The sequence below is a fragment of the Agelaius tricolor genome, unplaced genomic scaffold, assembly GCF_023055355.1.
Source record: "Agelaius tricolor isolate 1412-34295 unplaced genomic scaffold, bAgeTri1.0.p SCAF_2, whole genome shotgun sequence".
Lineage (NCBI taxonomy): Eukaryota > Metazoa > Chordata > Aves > Passeriformes > Icteridae > Agelaius > Agelaius tricolor.
Window position 1 is genome coordinate 40,792,681 of NW_027269262.1, and position 21,634 is coordinate 40,814,314.

Below are 21,634 nucleotides of genomic sequence, written 5' to 3' on the forward strand. Positions count from 1 at the left end.
TCTATGCCATAAAGAGTAAACACTCACATGAAAAAATTAGATAAACTCTTGGGTTATTAGCAGGCCTATATTATCTATAAGATCACAATAAACACTGTAATATTTCATCTTGTAGTAACTATTTTTCAATAAAAGAGATTTATTCCATATTATGTTCCATTCTTCTGGTGATAAAATCAATTTTATACCTCATTTGGCAGCTGTATTTAGCAGACAATGTTTCTAGGAGAAGAAATAATTTCCACGAATAATACTAATAAAGGTAAAGTAATAAAATAATGAAAAGGTAATAAGGAAAGATAAAAAGAGGGGGAAAAGGCAAAATGAAACATTTTGGACAGTGTAGCTTTGGCCAAGGCTCTGCTAGATCTTGTTAAAATGACAGTGGGTACTGAAGAGAGGCATGGGATGTTTTTCACTCAGCAGAAACTGTGAATAAGTTTGATTTAACTGAGGCTGAGAGGCTGCAAATTGATTTCTTGATTCATTTAGGACACAGTCAGGGGCAGCATATAGAAAACCCTGGGGAGAAGAGGACAGCATTATTGTTTCCTTCCTTAATAGGTGTAAAAGGTTGGAACTCTGTCAAGTGGCAGCAAGTTCATCTGTGTAAAAGACGCTGCGAGGTATTCGCCCATCAGACACATCGATTGCTCGATGCGAGGCTGAACCGTGGGTGACAGAGCTGGGGGAAGGAGATTACCAGGGATAACCGGGATGCTGAGCCAGCCCAGCCCTGCTGCCAGTCACACCGCCGAGCTCAGGCACTCAGCCCACAGCAGTGCTGCTGACAAACCGCGGGGATGGGGGTTAGCAGGCACAGCCTGCTCCGTCTTGCCCTTGCTTCATGATCCTAGGAGTTAGTTAAAGGTTAGTTTGAAATTACTTCGCAATTAATGAAAGATCAGTCAAATAAAAAAAAAATTAAAAAATGAAATTTCAATTTGTTTGTTGTCACATCTCTCTCTCAAGAGAGGAAATTAAGTTGAAGAAAGCAAGTTTTGAAAATCTGAGATGCTAAACTACATGGTTTTCATATAGAAAACCCACAATTTTTATTTTTGAATAGCAAGATATTTATAAAATTGGTCATAAAATACCATTGAAACAATTTACTGCATTAAAAAGTATTAATTCAAGTATCTGGCACTGAGGACCCAAACCTTAAAGACTTTAAGAAGGCATACCTCAACAGTAATTTTTTTAGGTATTCAGGTCTACCCCATTCGGCAGCTAGTTATTGATACATAATAATAGTTTACCACTATTTACCATTTAAAAATAATTATGTATAAATGTATTAAAGAAAAGCAAATTGATAGCATTTCTATTACATCACATACAAGCTCCTCAGTTTACAAAGACAAATTGGAGTTGGTTTTGGGGTTTTAAGGGCTACAACCTGTATGTACATAAACAGTCCACCAGAGATGTTAATGGTGTGCTAAAAAACATCACTTCTAGTGTTGGAAGCTATTTTCTGCTTTGAACTTCTAAACTGTTTATAAAATTTAGAATATTTCTGTATAGATGTTTATATGTTCATGTTTTTTTTCCAATAGTTATAATGCACTCTAACTCTCCCATTTCTACATCTGCAATAAAGAAAACAGGTTACAATTACAGCAGGGGAATTTTTTGGCATGGGTTCAGATTAGTTTGTCATTTTCTGAGTGCAGTGAATATAACTTAGAGACCTCAATTGATTCCATTGAACTCAACCAAATCAAAGACCTCTTTCTATAAAGAAAGAAAATCAGGAAGGATCTTGGTTATCAGATGGATAAAGGACTTAAACTCCAAGTACTTACTACTTTGTGACAGTTGTATTTCACTTAGGAAAATGTGCTAAAATATTAAAAATATATGTTACCTTGAAATAATAATTTTCTTTCAGTTCTTCTAATCCCTCTGCTTCCTCAGCAGAAATAAATCCCATAGTTTCGGTGATATTGTACAGGCATTCTGAGGAGGAATGAGCATTTGGATTTATATGTAGTGATGCTGGAAGTAGTTCTTAGACCTTGTATTAAAATGCTCAACAAACTCAACACTGTACAGGAAAAAGTCCTGTGACAAGAGATTAACCTTAGCCTTCAAAAGAAACCATCTTTATGAAGGAGTTGAAGCCGTAAAACATGCTCTAAGCATGACAGTCACTCTCTTACCTTATCAGGCATTTTCTTCCTTCAAACCTTCTCTTCTGTTGTACAAGTAGTAAACTGGCAAAAAAAATCTTTTTAGTTTGTTTTGTTTTGTTTTGCTTTTTTTTTTCTTATCGTTTGTTCAACTCACAGCATAGAATTTCTCTACTCGAAGTACAAGAGGGGCTGACCAGCAAAAGTAATAAGAGAGGGAAAAGGCAGACTTCTGAAAACAGCTGTTAAACTATAAGCTATAAACTGCAAACTATTCTTTAAGAAGATTGCAGAAGAGCAGCATAGTCCTCTGTTGGGATAAAAAGAGAACTCTTACAATTCATTTACCATTAAGCACAATTCCCCCCCTGAATTCTTAATATAGAACAATGTTCTACTGAGAGCCAGTGGAAGTGCTCTTCAAGGTGAAGTGCTTTCATTACAGATGAATTATGTGCCCTGTATATTGAATCAGTTGCTGTTTCCACAAAGATTATAAATCCAAATAGACTGTACTGAAAGAATCCTGATAATAGAACATATTTTACTTTAAGGTTACCTTTTCACAAAGCCTACTGAGTATCTACTTGATCCTAGCTGCAAATAGTTCAGCATCCAGTTTGACACCAGTATTTGAAAAAAAATCAAGTGGTGTGATCCACATAAAAAAATGCCTGCCCTCTTTTTCTCCTAATATGAACTAACTGGATTTTTATGAGATTTTTTTTCCCCTGCTTATTCTCTTCCACAGAGAAAAAAAATCTATTGAAAAATTTCAGATAATTTGATTAACTTGGAAACTTTCAACTTTGAAATAGCTCAGAGTTCAATCATTTTCTCAAGGTAAAACATTTTGTTCAAGCATATTTCAATTTTAAGTATTGTATATATAGTACTATAGTACTTCCATATTGTCTAATTTTAAATATTGCTGTTTGCATTCTGCAAAACTCATTGGATATCAAGTGAAGGAATGGCAAGACATCCCAAAAGAAAAGTTCAGGTGATCTAAAATCCTTTATTTATTCCCTGTTCTAGCTGGCATGTTGCCTCTTTTCTCTTGGAGGTTGTGTGTGAATGCTTCATACATTTGTCTCCTTTAGTTTTACCCAATCCTTCCTGACACTTTTTTAGCAATGGGTAGAATCAACACACTGGATTTCTTCATTACTCTACAGAGTAGAGCTTATTTTAATGTTCTACTAAGAAAACTTGAAACCCTTGTATTTATTTGTTTGGAAAATGACACTTTATATCCAGTGGGGATTTTTTGTTTTGTTTTCACATTGCTATGCTGGCTCTCTTAGCATGGATAATGGCCCTGGCCCTTTCCCAAAGAGGGGGATTTCTGTGCTGTGTTTAACATTCCATAGCACTGTGCCAATACCCTGTCCCTGTTTCTGCTCCTTTGATACTGCACAGCGAAGGTGAAATAGTGCAATAACATAATCAGCATTAGCGATGTATATTTGGAGTCATATTTCAGTTAGGGCCAAGGAGGTCACAAAAGTAATTTGAAGGAAAATGAGAGTGAAAATGTACAGAATTTGCTTTCCTGGCTGACAGGAATTGGCAATAACAGCAAAAACTCAGGACTAAAATATTGTTATTGCCCTTTTGTTTACATGTTTCCCTGTAGCAAAACCATGAGACCAAGGAGTAATCCCAGTTTGTCTCTACTTGAATTTTCAGCCTAGGTACTTTAACCTAATTAATTTTGTTTAAAAAAAGACCTAGTGAAATTATGAAGCACTAATAAATGAAGTTTCAACAAAATTAAGTAAGCAAATATCTGTATTTTGCAAATACCCTCCATTTATTACACTGGCATTTTTGATGGCCTTTGTGAAAGTAATGAATTAGACACTGGTTCCCGATTGGTCTTCTAATTCTGAGTGTCCAGAGGACAGATAATTTCATTAAAATTAATGCTTACAGTGGAAGCCTTACAAGGCTATAGCACATAAAATACAAATTTCATGTCTTCTGTAACAGAAAAAAATATTTTTTGAGAGAAAAAAATACCAAAAACACATGACTAAAGGAAACCCAAACTCATATGCATATATGTATACATATAAATATATAAAAGGTTCAGAATTAGAGGATGTTTTCTGTAAGAAACCCCTAAAAATTCGAGAGTGTGCTGAATAGCAGTGGAGGTTAGAAAAGGGAGATGAAAGAAAACTTATCATTAAGGCAGCTGCCTATGGCATCTCACAAGTTATGGGAACTTCCTGAACAAAGCAAAACTTACCTAACATCACAAGAAACCCCAAGCCTTCTGTTATCATATGAAGCAACAAAGAAATTTATGATAGTGGCATATCTAACTGCTCCCTGTTTTCTTTGATTGCAAGTAACAGTCTTTTTTATTTGTCTGAATAGGCTTTCATGTCCTGTTGCATTTCATGCCATTTAACTACAGTTTACAAGTCATGAGCAGGAAACTATGAAAGGACCCAAAACACTGGAATGATAGGAGATAGCTGGAATGAAAAAAAATGTAAATACAAGGATAAAATTTGATTGCATGATTCCCTCGTATCCCATAAGAAATACAGATGTCAGCCTGTTCTTCAAATTAAATGTGCATGGGAAATTTTCAGGCTCAATATCTTATTGAAATCTGGAACATAAATTAAAATATCAGAAAATAATTAAAAAAACAACATAAAATACAATAAAACTGTGGTGGTAATTCCCCTATGAGCTGTTCTTCTTGCACTTACGAGATTAAAATAAACAACTCATGTCCTCAGGAACATCATGAAAAAGACCTACAGAATTCATTACTCGAGGGAATTAAATTATATAGACTTTTTTTTAAGATGCTTGAAGTTATTGGTAGATTTAATGATTAAAATGTCCCTATACATTTACTAGTACAATGTTTCCAAAGAATGTTTATTATACTTATATTTACCAGTGCTATTTAGGCAAGTTGCATTGCAGCAGGCCTGGTTTATGATTTCACTCTACCCAGTTGCTACATATGACATAAAGCAGAAGGTGTGGGGAAGGAGGGCAAAATTAAACAGTCGAAAAAAGAAAACTGTTATTGTTCTGTTAGTGGGTGATCTCAAATCAATTCTAGGTAAAAGATTTTCAGTTTGTGATCAAGAAGTTGAGAAATGAGAAATTCTCTGGAATAAGAAAATATATATTTTCTTTCATTATTTTTGTCACATTCATCTTGACACAACCCAGCCCAATTGTTGATTATGCCACACTCTTAATCAAAAATTATGTAGTGCCCCTCAGTAAAACTTGCTGCCCATGACAAAATTATGTGGTTCATAACACATCTTTCAATAGACTTCTTTAGTTTTGCTGTACCGCATTTTTTTACCTCAGCACTGTTACTGCAAATTATATCTGTGAACCATAAACAACAATTCACACCTGTCCCATTGTTTTCACTAGATTGCAAAATTCCAGGTGTGCAATCCTCTTTTTCTGTAAAATCCACATGGCCTTTATGGACCTTAACAGCTCAGTTTGAGGAATTTTTTTTCAAAAGAAATTCTTAATAAGTTAATTGCAGAGCTCATAGCCTCTCTTAACTTTCAGCATACCCAGGTTCCTCTTCCTTTTTATTCCCCATGGCTTTTTGATTGGCTTACTATCTCACACACAGATACTTTTGAGACAGCATGGGGCAATAAAAGCTCATTTTTCACTAATTAAGGAACTGACACTTATTTATTAAATATATATAATCCATTGACTTTTTAGACCTAAATAATTTAAGCCCATTACTATCTGCAGGATATGAGTTCTGTCTTATATAAACTAGGGAATTAAGTCTTTGTCCATTGAGTTACTATGGCAACTTCATGGACTTCCCAGTTTCTGTTGGCTTGCAATGAATTAAAGTCAGAAACTCAGACAGGCTCCTGAAAAAAGGGGTATTATGTGGATGAAGTTGCTTTAAAATAGCGAGCTATCCATAAAAACCTATAACAGTAATTTCTTTTGTATGAACTTATTTTGGGGGCAAATTATGATTTGGTGAATCATGATGTCTCTGAAAGCTCCTGCATATTCATGCATTTATATGCATTGAAGTTATCCAGCTTTTTCCACAGGTATCAAATAAAGTTCCATAGCCTGATGAAGGAAAGGAAAACTCTACAAAGTGGGAGTGTTGATGCCCATGTCCAGGGCCAACAAGTGGTTTTCAAGTGGCTTGAAAAATATCCACTCATTAATGAACCCTGAAGTGCTATTTCTTCAATACTAATTTCCATGCACCACTGTGAAGGGATTAATTTTAAAAGAAGTACCCAAAGCCTTGCACATCACTTTTGAAATATACATGTGCATCGATGAAGAGGTGTCCTATCTCCTGTCTTGAGATTTTATTAAAACATTACTTCCCAGGGGGAAATTCCCCCATGTGTCTCATAAATCTAGTAATTAAATCAGTGAGAGATGGGAATAACAATCCATGCTTTTTCTTTCTGCTCTTCTTCATGAGTTGCTGTTTTAATTTGCAGAGTCATATAATAGTTACAAATGAAAAGTGGTAACTGTCATGGCAGAAATAGTGCTGGTCATATTTTGCCAACTTAGAACCATAAATCTCTAATTTTTATAGACAAGTTTCCAAGGTGAATCATTGCTTATTATACAGTCTCTTCTACTTAAGAAAATCACTACAGATAATGGTATGAATTAGTTGTATAAAGTCAATTTTACCCTTAATATAGTTTTAAATTTCATTTAGTTTGGTATTGGTAGGTTTCCCATTTTTTTTGTTTTAGTTTTTAAGGGTTTTTTTTAATGTTTACATTGTTACCTTTTAAAAAAAAATTCTACATTGTTACTTTGTTTCTTTATCCAGAACTTTTTTCCAGGAAATTAATATTTCACCTTTACTCATTCTTATCCTGTTAGCCTCCTTTAACATGCATCATTTTTTTAACAAACTGGCTATTCGCAACTTAATTCAACTCCCAAGCCCCCTGCCTCCTGCATGTCAATACAGTTCTTCATGGCTCTTTGAAATCTTCTCAGATTACATCTGCTTTCCACAAACTCTGCTCCTTTCTTGACTGCACAACTTCTTCAGGTAGTATGTCTTGGGCCACTTCATTACCAAGGTCTGATAACAATAATTTCTATAGTTTTCTTAATCCTTTCTCTTACCTCCTTTGTTCTGGAGACACTACTTTGACCACACAGTGCACCACATTGTTGTCACAGCACCACCACCAGCCTTTGTTGGTTTCAATATTCTTTTGAAACAACTGAGAGTACTTCATACTTAACAGAGTGCTCTGCTGACTTCTCCCAGACATGTTTCTTTCATTGAATTTAAACATCTGATAAATACGTCAGATGAAAGGACACAAAACCATCCCATGAGTAATATTTCTGAATAACTTCAGTTGAGCTATACTGGACATATCTATAGATTTCAGATTAGTATGGTTTTTAAAACTGTGGAGAAAACTGGAACATGCAAAGGACTTGTCTGCTCTTTTCCAAAGCCCTGCTCAACAGAGCTGTGTACTGACCAGGTGGGAAGTTGTCCTCTAAATGTCTCATGAGGACTGAAAATACCCCAGCTCAGCACACTTGGTTACCCTTTCTGATGCAGGCCTTAGCTCATGTATAGCTCCTCTCTTGCCTAATCACTGTGTGAGAATGAAGTCTTGCATTTCAAACACCTTACTTTTCACTTCTTGTCACCATTTACCATGATTCCTACCCTATTAAAGTCATCCTAGATGGGAATTACTTTGCTTGTGCTTCTACCTGTCTCCTCCACCTGCTTCTTGGCTTAGGAAGCTTCTTAAATCGAAAGAAAAAGTAGGTGATGAAATGTAAAAATTTTCTGTCTGATTGTGCATTCCAATACTCTGATAATACATAAAGTCCTGATGATACCTGCTCAGTTGGAGATACAAAAGCTAAGGCTACAAAGTACATAAGAGCTCCTGAAATTGGCAAAATTGTCCTCTGAATGATGCATGGGGACTTTGGCTCAACAATATAATTTTTTATAATAGGCTTCTATAAAAGAATATATCAAAAGAAATCTGCACTGAGAGGTCTGTTTGAGAGATAACATTGAGCAGAGAAGCAACAGAGGGTCACACAGGTAACAAGGGGAGAATGGCACACAAAGATTATAAAGAGGGAAAAGGATGCAATAAATTGTTATTGCAGATGACCTACAGCAGCGGGGACAGAAGTGACAGGTGAATAGGTAATTAATTAATCTGAGGTGCAAACAGGAAACATTTTTTAAATGAAGAGAGGGAAAAAAAGTGAGGTGGAACATTCAGTGCCTCGGCTTCTCAGTGAGAAAGGAGTTTTCAATGCAGGCTAGAAAGAGGAAGAATTATGTTTTAGTAAGGTAAAAAATGGTTGTAAAAGGAAAGAAATCAATGAAAAGTTTAAAAAAACAGAACAAAAAATATGGAGATATAAAAACCAATATTTTTTCCAGATTCAAAGCAATCTGGGTGTCTGGCTTTCTTCTATCAGGGGAACTAGTCCAGAACCTAAGTAATGTTGACAACTAACAATAACACTTAACTGAATTAATATCATCTGAGTTTTGGGGGTTACTCTGAAGTCTTTAGCCATATTGAATTTTTAATCCATTTTTCCACAGCTATTGCAATGTTTGTTTTTTTTTTTTTATTTTTCCCCTCTGAAACAACATAAATCTTGAAGAGTGACCAGAATGTAAGGACCTGTGATAAAAGTGTGTTGAAAAGGCAGCATATGTAGGTATTCAGGCACAAAAATAATAACAGAAATTTTTCAAAGCCTCTGTCCTACATAGGTACCTTACAGAACTCACCCAAAACCAGAATGAAACCTGAACAATTCCTTTTCAAAAGGCAAATTTCAACACATACTCATTGATGCTCATGACTTCATTATGAGTGGATTTTTAGTCAAAGCAAATTAATAATTAATAATAATATCCAAAGATATCCTATTTTGTTTCATTGTAAGGACTATGGTGAATGACAATGGAAGTATAAACAGCATTTCCCCCCGTCTTTATAGGAAGAGTTGCATGTACCAAGTAGCAAGGCAATAAGAAATTCTATGGGTCAGCATGCAAGTAATAGATAAAAATTATGCTGAGATATCACAAGGCAACTTGACTCTGGAGAGTGAAGTCCCAGATATTATGCACAGTAAATTTTATTTTTGTTTAACCTGATAGTATATCTTGATGTTATGTCAGATTATAGGGATGTCAGAAATCTAAATTCACACATATCCTTTAAAAATAGCTTTTAAGTAAATAATTTTTAGAGAATTCAATATCAATAGCTAGAAACTTCCTTCCATTTTCACTTTTTTTTTATTTATAACTCTAATAAAATATTATTTCATTAAAAAAAAGCAGTTTGCAAATCTGATGGTGTTTGTTGGACCCTATCTGAAAAATTTTATTCCACACCTTAAAAGATGACAGAAAAGAAAAGCTTTTTGAAATATTTTTACATGAAACTTATTGTACAACACACTTTGTGTTGCCTGGATGACCTACTACTCTGCTCCTATACTGTTCTGACTAACTCAGTGCTGGAAAATGCTTAGTTTCATTGAATCAAATAACGACCTTATTGAATTAAAATATTTTTGATATATTAGAGGTTCGAAAAATATATCAGCCTTCAATGTAAGTCATAGAATGAGTGAAGAAAAGATACATTCTTAGTAGTAAAGCAGAACAGTGAAATATTGAAATCAGAGGTAAGGGAGAAACAAGCCACTGATCATTGAGACCTAGGCAAAACAGAAACAGAGTTTATTTCATTGCAGGAGATAAGGGAAGATTCATCAACAGATTACTAGATTAAGAGAATAAAAAGGCAAGGAAATATATTATATTTTTCGGAATTTTGTCAGTTAGATATTTTCTATCTCTATTTCTCATTATTCTGAAAAATATGCATAACCTTCAATGTGTTGTCTCTTTCAAAAATCAGACAAATTCTACCCTTTCCTATCTGATGCAACTGCAGACGCTCTGAGGCAGGTGCATTCTTTCAGCATTTTTCCAACTGACTTCCACAGTGGTGGTGGACAGACTTTTGCTGTCCATGAATTTAAATGATACCTTTAAATTGAATAGCTGGATTACATATCAGAGCAGATTTTCTTGCTTATAATGCAAGAAAATGCATACCATTAAAAGTAATTATTCCTTGCTCTATTTATCTTATGTGTTTTATCAATAAACAGAGAACAAAGAGTGTTAAAAAAAAAATAAATGGCCTTTGTTCTTCTCCTTATTTTTTTTTCCCTAATGTAAAGATATGTTTTCCTTAACTGCTTCTAAGGGACTGCTTTCTGCAATATTTATTTACTTTACAAACTCATCCTGGTAAGATTCCTCAAATATAAGCATTAAAGTCTGATTTCATTCTGTTTTTCCATTGATATATACTGGACTTTTTAATTTCAGGGTGTTTCTGATTTGCCTCATCTTATGTGGAAAATTCACTCTAAAACCAAACCCAGAAGTTAAACATAAGTCAAATTCTAGCAAAGAGCATCCTCTTAAATATCAAAGCTTCATTTTATCTCATGTTTGGTGGAATTAAATCTCCTCCAAAACCATGGAAAAGGTGAGTTCGCTGCAATATTAGCTTAAATGTATGCAAAGAATAATTATGAATTAAAGAGATTAAAAGAACCTAAATCCTACAGAGAGTTTTGGAGCATTTCATGAAGTGCCATCCTGAAAATCATTTGGCAAACAGATTCAAGTGTGAATCACGGAATGCAGTCCTTTACATCATTATGCTGACAAGTGGTTCTTCAGTACTGAGTGGTATCCTGCAGAGCCAAAAATGTTCCAGTAGGATTTGCCCAGTGAATCAAACATCTTGTAATTGGATTTGCTACTTGCCTACAATAAAAAGCAAATGCCAGAAGGCAAGAATTTCTGTTTTTACTGTGTACATGTGTTAGTCTTTTTAAAGAAGCAAAATATTTATGTTAAAATGCATGGGATTAGTTGTAATTTTCTGTAGTGCACACTATCTTAGAAATAAATAATAGTCCTAGTTAAGGAAAGCTACAATTAAAACTAAATGCTTGCTTATTTTTTGTGTAGACAGTGTGGTGTACTACAACTACTTGTACTGGCATAACTGAATCTTTTAACATCTTAGCATCTGTTTACCAAATCGATTTTTATATCAGAATAAAATGTCTGAAGCTATTGAATGAATGCAGAGAATGAACATAATTTTTCATAAGTTCTAAGGTAATCTTTTCAATTTTTATTTAGCTAGGAAGCATCTGGACTGAAGTAGCATTTAGCTGTATTGCAGTGAGTGGCAGCAAGCCCCTAAGCCAAACATAAGAATGCTGCACCACACACAGAGAAATATTGAGCTAGTTCCAGCTATATATATCTTCAGCAAACTTACAGGTCAGCAATCAATTAATCAGTTCTAAAAATACTGGTGGTTCAGAGTTGAAAAAGGCAAGAGAGTGGTTACATCATCATGTGTGCTCGTGGCCATCAGGAAATAAGTACTGTGAAGCCAGTTTTACATGCCAAAGTTCAGATGGAATAAAATACTACCAAAGTCACCAACTTTAATTAATTAATCAAAGAGTTGTTTCTCAATATGGGTTTACTGGTGTCCATTGGTGATTAATATAGAGAGATTTCCACTAAGAAAATGAGAGCCACCAATGACACTGCAGAATGAGGCTGTAGAACATAGAGTGTGTCACCACATCCTCTATATAATATCCTTTGACTTGTGAGCTTGACAAGTAACTGCTCTACCTCTCTTTATTTTTACTCACTACAAGAAATCTCATCCTTCACCTTAGCCCGCCATCCCCTCATTTTAAACAAATCTGCTATCTTTGCCTAGAGTTGTCATAGGTTTTTAATGGAAGACATAGGATTTTGAGAAATAAATATTACAAACTGACACTGAAAAAGTGGTTTTGAATATCTAGTAGGGACAGAAATCTAGCTACTGCTTGTCATGCTTTGAAGACTCAGGGTTTTGTCATCCAAAATGTCATTTGGGCTTTTCATACAGTGCAACAGATATTGTAGCAAAATATGGGGGATGTGTTAATATACTGTGTTAATAAATATAAAACACTAAGAATGACATGATTTCTAGTGAGTCTACTCTCTACTGATGAAAATACACAGCCTTAAAGGCACTAATCAACTAAAAAATTCCTTTCTCTAAGCTATTTTGCCCATGGATATATGACAGATAATGACACTTCTAATACATAGTTTGAAGGTCTTCCTTAATGGCACCATGCTGTATTTTCAAAATGAAGAAAATAATGTGCCAATTACAATGAAGTGAAATTTAAGTATATTCATAAGATCTAAGTAACTGCTCTCCATGTCAGTGAAGTTCTGGGTGACTGGTGGAGACACATGCAGCCATACTGTGTTAATATGCACTACTAGTCAACATACTTTGGTCAAATGTCACATCAAGATATGCATTAAAGAAAACACCTCTCAAGGCTAAGTAGCAGCTTTTAAAAAAGCTAGTTTTGCAGTGGACTAGAAAGACAAATTTTGATATACCTCTGATTAATTGACTGAAGAGAATATTACATTTAGATGTTTGTTCTGATAAGCACTATAAAATTAAATTCAGAAAACTTGTTAGATATAGAAGTCCAAATTTATTTTAAGAAAAATTTGTGAAAGACAAGAAAGTCAAAATAGATGAAATTAAAATGTTCAGATTCAATAAAAATAATAGCTAAACTAGACAACTACAAATAAATGCATTCAGGCAGATAAATATAAGCAGAGAGGATTGTGGAAAAGGTGCCTTAAGCTATAGCAAGACTGGTGTCAATTTTACCCTGTCACAAAAATCAATTAATCACTCAGTCAATCACACAATATGTATGCATGGTAAATGGCAACTGCGATTGTATTTAGTAAAAATTAAGTTCAAAGTGCAAAATAAATTCTTGTAAATTTTAGTATTCTCTTCACTGCTGCTTTATTATGAAATTAGTTAAACATTATTGTCAAAATAGTGACTTCCAGCATAATTGGAGTTAGATATGCCATATTTATTCCTTAGGAGTTTAGTATGCCTTCTTCTAATGTCTCCAAATAAAATAGTAAAAATACAAGAAAAATGGAAAGCCTTCTTTAAAAAACATCTTGGTACTGATTGCAAAAGACTAAATCACAGATGAAATACATGAAAAAGATAAGGCAGAGTTTTAACACAGCCAACTGTAAAAAATATTATCATACGCTATCTGAAATTAACCAATGGTAAGGACTAGCAAGAATAAGATTAAGCCCATGCCAGAATATTTTATCATTGTTCTGTAGAGATTATGAACCCAAAAAACAAACTAGTGAACCCACAAAATACATACATTAATTAAAATAGTTCAGATATATATTATTAGCTACTACTAATTCTCTGAGAATCACCTAAGTAATATAGTCTTGGTGTCTACCATATTGTGCAAGACCTAAACTAGTCAATGAAAATGAGTTCATATCTAGTGTTTTCTGGCAAAAAGATAGAGCAGTAGCATTATAATACACTAGGATCCTCAGTATTCAACCCCATTAAATGCAATTGGGACGAATAGCCAGTAGACATAGAACAAATGGACAGGTCTGTAGTGGAGAAATATGAAGGTTTCTATTCCTTTAATCTTTTTATAACATGGTAATCTGTAGGGGTTAGTTAAACATAGCCTTTCTTCTTTATCCTATTAAGTCAAAATTAAAGATAGCAACATACAAGGGAGACAGATTTCACTACAATCATAATAACACCAAGGCATAAAACAGAACATGCAACTGAAACAACATCATGTTAAGGCTGTTCTTGAGATAAGAAATGTTTCAGAAGTTGCATATTAATGAATTTGATTGCCTTACATGAATTATTCCTCTCGTTGTTTGCTTGACCTTATTAACTCAAGAAAAGACAGAACCAAATTCCACAAAAGGAATGTATTTCAATCTGAATTTTTAATTTTTTTTTTTGGCTGAGTACATTCAAGGACAGAGAGATTTGCTATTCTCAGGAGTCAGTTTCAAAATTGTAGCACCAAACATGTATAGGAGATGGTCCTAAGGTCTCTACTTAGGAGTATCTACCACACCCCTTGTTACCCTATTTCAGTGTTTTGCTACCTCCTAACTAAAAGGCTTTACTTATATCAAATTATGGGATTTTTGTTACAAAATTAAGCTCGTTGTTCCTTATTCTTCAACTTAGAGAACTGGAACATAATTTTTCAGCACTTGCACTCTAACCTGCTGTTTGGATTTTTTTTTATTGCTTTAGAAAGCTGTTGTCTGTAACTTTAGTCTTTTATTTTCTCCACCAACAAATATATAACTTCACTGTATCCCAGAAGCAGTCCTTTTTAGACCTCTGTTTCTTTATATTGTTTTTCTTGCAATGCTAGGCAGTAGCATGTATTATTTTGTAATGTAGTTACACAATCATAATTGAAAAAAAAAATTTGAAACAAAGGGAACTCAGAACCAAGTCATACTACCAGCACACCTGAAATAACATCCAGTTTCAAATGGAGACAGGATGTCACTGGGTGAAGATTCCAAAATAAACTTTTGAAAGGACTCATCAACTTTGTTCCAAGAAGGTAAATCTGTTTCTAGTCTCCAGGGAACTTGTGGTTTCTCTTGGATATGAAAGGAAGATGCTGCTCTATAAGCTTTAAAAGCTGCAGCCCATTTATTACAATTGCAATGGATATTCTCATTGCTCTGGTCTTACTATGAGACTTTATTATTGCTACTCACTGCATGTGAGAAAAACTGGAGACAAACTTCCAAAAGGACAGGAGCAGAACAATAGTTTCCATTCCTTTCTTCCTCTTGGGAAATTTTTAGAGATAGGTCATTTGCTCATCTCTGAAAATATATTTGTCTTTTTTTTTTTTTTTCAATGAGAAACTATTCTACTAAAAAATTATCTATTAGGGCATATTACTACAGTGCCCAAAAGCTCAGTGCTTTTACTAATCCTCCCTTCTGCTGCATACTATAATTATAACACAGATACAAGGTCATTTCATTTACAAAGACCATAGCAAATGAGTGTAAAACAAGAGACAACTGATGGATAGGGAAAGACAGGAAAGTACGAGGGAATAATGAGGCAATACTAGACAAAGTGATAGGCAGCAGTCTCAGCACAGAATCATCTTAACAGTGTGAGCCCTTTTATATTTATTTTTCTTTTAAGTAGGTAATACTGAAGTTTGGATTTTTAAAGAAAAGACTAGAAAATGATGAGAGAATAAGAAACTACTTTCTGGATATTTTATGAGACTGACTTCCGAGACTGAGCTACAACCAGTGGAAGAGAAAGAATGTGATTGTTTCACAAGGACTATAACTGGACTATAAAAAATGGCAACACATGCTGGCCAGAAGCTGGAGGCAGTGTCTCAATGCCAAATGAGTAGGAAGATGTTAGAAGCAAATAGGCTTTGAAAGGTCCTGAAAGCAAAGGCAAATTCAGAATGTTTGCTATAGCAGAGGAGAGAAAAACAGAGATTCATATAGATCTCAATTCCATTAAATAGCTTTGTTTTTAGAAGAATTTGCCTACCATCTGTATTTTCTGGTTAGCCTTCTTACACTAAGAGTGTGTGCAGTATATCAGAATCTAAAAAATATTTATTTGTTCCAATTTGTCAGAGACATGATGCTTAAGTCCATCAGTAACACAGGATATTAACATAAATTAGTAAAAAGGAGACACCAAAATGCTCCAAAACACCCATTGCATGCTTTATGCTGTAACTGCTGAGTACCTTGCAAGAAGGTGGCCAACAGCAGACCAGCATTGCCCTTCTGCACCCTCACTATGTTGTTTTCAATACACAGTGTCTTCAGACAAGTTTGATAAGGGCTGTTTCTTTCATATTCACTCTGCATGAAATACTGCCCCACAAGCCTGAGATATTTTGTTGAATAATGTGAAAAATGCTAGAACAAGCATCCAAAACAACAACAAAAAAGCCTAGCCAGAAAAAATTGCTATTGCCGAGACTGAACACCTCTCTTTGGATATAAACAGTGATTGAAATACATTTTTCTGTGATTCCTCAGAAAGGTCTCCTTGACTGTTCAGCTTTTGTTCTTTGAGTAGTCTGTCCTTCGCAATGTGCTGAAATGAAATGAATGCTCCTTTTCAATGTTACTTTGTGTGCAGATTACTGCTTAGAATTAAGTACACTCATAGCATAGAGACTCTCCAAGGTCTTTAGGCCTTCTGAACCTCACTCAAGACTTATTTCAGAGCCAAGCTGAGCTTTGTTGGACTTTTCTTCAATGTCACAAATATTATTCTTGCAGCCATGGGAAAATAAGAAGTTTTCTACAGGAAACTGGAAAAAGAGGATACCCAAGTCACATTCCTTCTATTCAAATCTTGTCTTGCTCTGTTGCAGCTTTACAGTCAAAAAACATAAAATGGGAAAAAATTGGAATGTACACTTTAGTCTTGGTGGTTCTATTTGACTTTCCTATTAGAACTCCTCTCTTTCCATCTCTGTTACATTTTAACAAACTGTTGTCCTACATCATACAAAGATGCTGGAAGGAAATAAATAGTTTTTGCTATTATCTGTCTGTCTATTTAAGCAATTATGGCATTTCTCTTTGAATAAGTACAATAAAAGCATGGTGACCTCCAACGAAGGGGAGAAATGATGCATCTGACTCCATGGATATAATTAATTACTTTACTATACCATATTATTCTATACCATATTACACTATATCTAGACTGAATCTGCCAAGCACCCAACTCAACACAACTGCACTCAACTGCACAGAATCTCGTGACTGCCAGCCGACAGTCCCAACACACACATGGATTCAATTGGTCAATGAATCAAAACACTCATACCAGAATCCAATTACCAATTTCCTCCAGGTAAACAATCTTCCACAGTGCATTCCACTTGTTCCAAAACACAGGAGCAGTAAATGAGATAAGAATTGTTATTTTCTTTCTCTGAGGTTCAGAGAATGTGAATCCCAGAAATATCCTTGGGAAGTTGTGCCTTGCTTTTCTCTGTGAAGAGAAATGCAGCTACAGATAAGGATGAGTATTTAAAATATTAATAATTAAAAAACTTAAGGATTTTTCAGGTCTAAGATAAACTAATCCAAATATATTTTTTCAGTGTGTTTTTTCAAACTGACTAGTGTGTTACAAACTCAGAAACCAGATTTCTCCTTCATAAGACATGTTATTCTTCAATGCTAAAGCCTTGAAAAGAATGCCTAATGCCATTGCCAAATGGGTAGGTATTTCCAAAATTTTTCTTTTTGCCTCACAGAAGATGGCTATTCTTAACTGAGCATAGAATTATATTTAAAATTTCTTTCATTGTGCCAAAAATCACTGAAAAGCCAGTAATAGCTTACAGTTTGTGAAGAGCCTTCATTTTCTTAAAGTGCAGATAGTGGAAATGAAACTAGCTACAGAAAGCTACAGGTTTTAAGATACATTTGCCCTTTGTCAGTTTAGTTGGAGAAAATAATCTGAGAGGTGGTAAAATCTGTTATGACAAATTCTATTCACAGAATCACAGAATATGTTGAGTTGGAAGGGACCCACAAGAATCACTGAGTCCAACTTTTAGCCCTGAACAGGACCATCCCCAAGAGTAACACCATGTATCTGAGATAATTGTCCAAATGCTTCTTGAACCCTGTCTATGGGTTTGGTGCCGTGACCGTTTCCCTGGGTAGCCTGCTCCAGTCTCCAAACACTCTCTGGGTGAAAAGCCTTTTCTTAATATCCAACCTCAGCTTCCCCTAACAGAATTTCAGACCATTCCTTTGGATCCTGTCACTGGTCACCACAGAGAAAAGATCAGTGCCTGCCCCTCCTCTTCCCCTCACAAGGAACTTTTAACCGCACTGAGATCTCCTCTTAGTCTCCTCTTCTCCAGGCTGAACAGATCAAATTACCTCCTTCTCTCCAGACAGGGCTTCCTCTCAAGGCCCTTCACCATCCTCATGGCTCTTTTTCAGATGCTCTCAAATAGCTTAATGTCTTTCCTGTATTGTGGCACCCAAAACTGCACACAATATTCAAGGTGAGTCTGCCCCAGTGCAGAGCAGAGCATGACATTCCCCTCCTTTGCCCAGCTGCTGTACCTGATGCTCCCCAGGACAGGATTTTGTCCTCCTGGCTGCCAGGGCACTGCTGATTCAGGCTCAACTTGCCATTGACCAGGACCCCTGGGTCCTTTCCTGTGGCACTGCTTTCCAGCATCTCTCTCTGTACATACATCCAGGGTTGCCTCATGCCAGGTGCAGAATCCATCACTTTCCCTTTTTGAAGCTCATACAATTGGTGATTGCCTAGCCCCCTAATTTTTTGAGTTTTCTCTGCAAGATCTCCCTGCCTTCAAAGACTTCTCCCAGTTTTCTATCATTTGCATACTTGCTTGATATTCCTTCCAGTTCTGCATGAAAGTCATAAACATGTTGAAGAATACAGGGCTGACCATGGAGACCTGTGGAATACCACTAGTGACAGGTTTCCAGTTTGACATCACCCCATTCACTGTAATGTTGCACCCAACCTGTGAGCAAGTTACTCAGCCAACACCAACCCATGCTGTGTTTATCCAGCTGTGTGCTGAAAATGTGTCTAGTAGGATCCTGTGAGAGAAAGTATTGAAAGCTTTGCTGAAATCCAGAAAGATTACATCAACTGGCTTCCACAGATCAATTAGGTGAGATACCATGTTATAAAAGGAAACCAGATTTGATAAGCAGTACTTTCCTCTCATAAAGCCATGCTGGTTGTGACCAATTACTGTGTTGTCCTCCAGGTATTTTTCAATATCTCCTCAATAACATTCTCTATAACTTGAGGAGGCACCGAAGTGAAACTGACAATCCTGTGGTCTCTGGGGTTCTCATTCGTGCCATTCTTGAAAAATGGGACAGCATTCACCAGCTTGCAGTCATCTGGGATCTCTCTGGATTCCCAGGACCATTCAAAAAACATTGATAGATGTTTTGCAATGACATCAGCAGCTCTTTGAGAATTCTCAGATCAACCCCATAAGGCCCTATAAATTTTTAGGGATCCAGCTTGAGCAGCAGTTCCTTGACAATTTCAGAATCGACTGGGAGTTGATCATTGTTGCAGTCATGGTCCTCCAGCTCAGGGCTGTGAGAACCCCTTGGTGCATCATTCATGCCAAAGGCACAGGCAAAGAATCCATTAAACACATCTGCCTTGTCCATGTTGCTGTTTGGCTGGGAAGGAGAAAGTTGTAAATTTTTGCTGCTTCTTCATGGTACCCTATCACCTTTAACATTTTTGCAGGCATTTTGCTGAGCAGGGAAAGTGGGTAAGAAGAGGTTAAAAAAATATCTGCATCACTCTGTTTCAGCTGTCAGACATCAGGGCTACTAAAGCTAGATATTCACCCTTCAGGCAGTTTTGTGACTGCAGCTCAAAATGAGCCCTATCTAAGCAGAAATGTACAATTATTCCAATCAAATTATTCCTAGGCTACACAATACAATTATCCAGCTTAATTTGAAAGATGAATTAATTGAAGGATTGTTTTGCTTTTTTTTTTTTTTTTTGCATAATAAGTCCCTGTGTAGGATATTCATAAAGAAAAGTTAAGCACTTGACTTTCATATTAAAGACTCTGAAAGGTCTTTTTAAAATCTCTTATTAAAATTTTAATAAGAAACAGACTTCATTTCAGCTCTTTACTTTTGGGGAGAGGAGGAGGTTTTAACACAGCAAATCAGCTCTTACATTAGCACAGAATCAATATACAGAAGTAGAAAGACAAAAGTGATGCTTTGTCAAAAACTTTTCTTTTCCCTTTTTCACAGATTAAGACTGATTGAAAGAACGGTTCAGCATGAATTCCTCAGTATTGCTATGTCTCATGGTGATGCTGGTTCAGCTTTGGCCTTGCTCTCCCAGCACACAGAACTCCAGCGCTCAAAATACAGTTCAGTCTTTCACACCAGTTCGAAGAGTGAAACGTGGCTGGCTGTGGGAACCTCTTTTTGCAACTGAGGAACAGATTTCGCCGGATCCTGTGTATATTGGACAGGTATGATAAGTAATGATTCAAGGACAGCACAAGGTTACATTTAGCATGCTGAGTAGCAGCTTCTACCCTGACTTGGAAAGCCAAATATCTCCAGTGGCGTGGAAATAGCAAGAAAAGCAGAAAGAGGAGTTCAGGAAGCTGTAATAAGGCAGTACCACATTTCTCCTTTCCTGTGATCTTTCTCAAGGTCAGAGAAGTCCAAGAGCTTTAGGCCACAACAGTACCAAGCACCTTCCTTCACTGAGGACTGCTGTCAAGGAAACTTCACATGCTGTTACTAAAACTAGCTCCATGTGCAGCAGATGAAGGTATAAAGCTGAAAAGTTCCTTTCTTCCTTCTGAGTGGAAGTTAAGACTCATTTATCAACATCTGGCAATTTGCTTGTGCTATTTTTGGCACTGCATCAAAGCAGCCATACTGAGTGTAGTGTAGTTTACAAACAGTATTTAGTTTGATTTTCTATTACACTAAGTAGCAGCTGATTTACCCCTCATTAATTTTTAATGAAGCTGATTAATACTAAATCCTTTTACCACTGAGAAACTACAGGAATCTGCATGGTTCATTAGATTAACGTAGGTTTAGTACAACGAGCAATTATTTTTCACCCTCCTTTAAAAATGTGCTTTAAGATAATTGTCTTAATGAGGGTTTATCTACCCCCTTCTCTCTCTGCTTGTCATTATTATTATTATTTTATTTATTATTATTATTTATTTTTGGATGCTAGAAGTAATTTTAATCTTGCGATCTGCTTTTCTTTTCTTTAAGGCCCTTTTTAAATGAATGAGCTAAAATAACTTTAACTGCTAATTAACTAGCACTAAAATTTAATTGGGCCCAAAGGGTGAAGTGCTCAAAATTCATTAATTACTTTTTCACAGCCCTTTCAAAGTAGTTACTATGGAAGTGTGATGTCTCACTTCTGAAAGAACAAGTGAAGACAGAATAGACAGAATACTGTCTATTTTTTAAACAACTATTATTACTTTTTCAATACTTTGAAAAGTACTTCCTGAAAAAAAAACCAAAACATAAATGTCATGTATTTTCATGATCTCACCTTTTTATTTCTCACAGGTTAACTGGGGATTTTATTGAAGATTATTGTTAATATATTGCAGTGAAACAATTGTCTAATAAGACATATTTACTTGTGTCTTTTTATTGAGTAGAATATGCGCTGCTTTGAGCAAATGAAGTGGTAGTCTATGATCAACACATGAATTTTTAGTAATTAAGGCTCTGAAGAAAACTTCATCAACGAAAATACAAAGGTAGACAGTCTCTGTTTTTAAACCACTATTCCATATCAAAATCTTTTTTCAGTCAGAAGTAAATTTTCATATTTTATTTAACATAGACTCATTAC

General features: G+C 35.5%; 1 protein-coding gene across 4 annotated transcripts in view; it reads left to right on the forward strand.

Moving 5' to 3' along the window:
- LOC139605209 (cadherin-19-like) overlaps positions 1-21,634 on the forward strand; it is a 110,910-nt gene that overhangs the window by 54,906 nt on the left and 34,370 nt on the right. For 3 of the 4 annotated variants that reach the window (XM_071456554.1, XM_071456573.1, XM_071456563.1), the window contains one exon: positions 20,035-20,261. In XM_071456554.1, coding sequence (XP_071312655.1) covers positions 20,064-20,261 — 198 coding nt within the window. In that variant the 5' untranslated portion in view covers positions 20,035-20,063. Of the gene's footprint in view, positions 1-20,034; positions 20,262-20,442; positions 20,570-21,634 lie in introns of those variants that run through there. The other variant, XM_071456577.1, reaches the window with a different exon arrangement.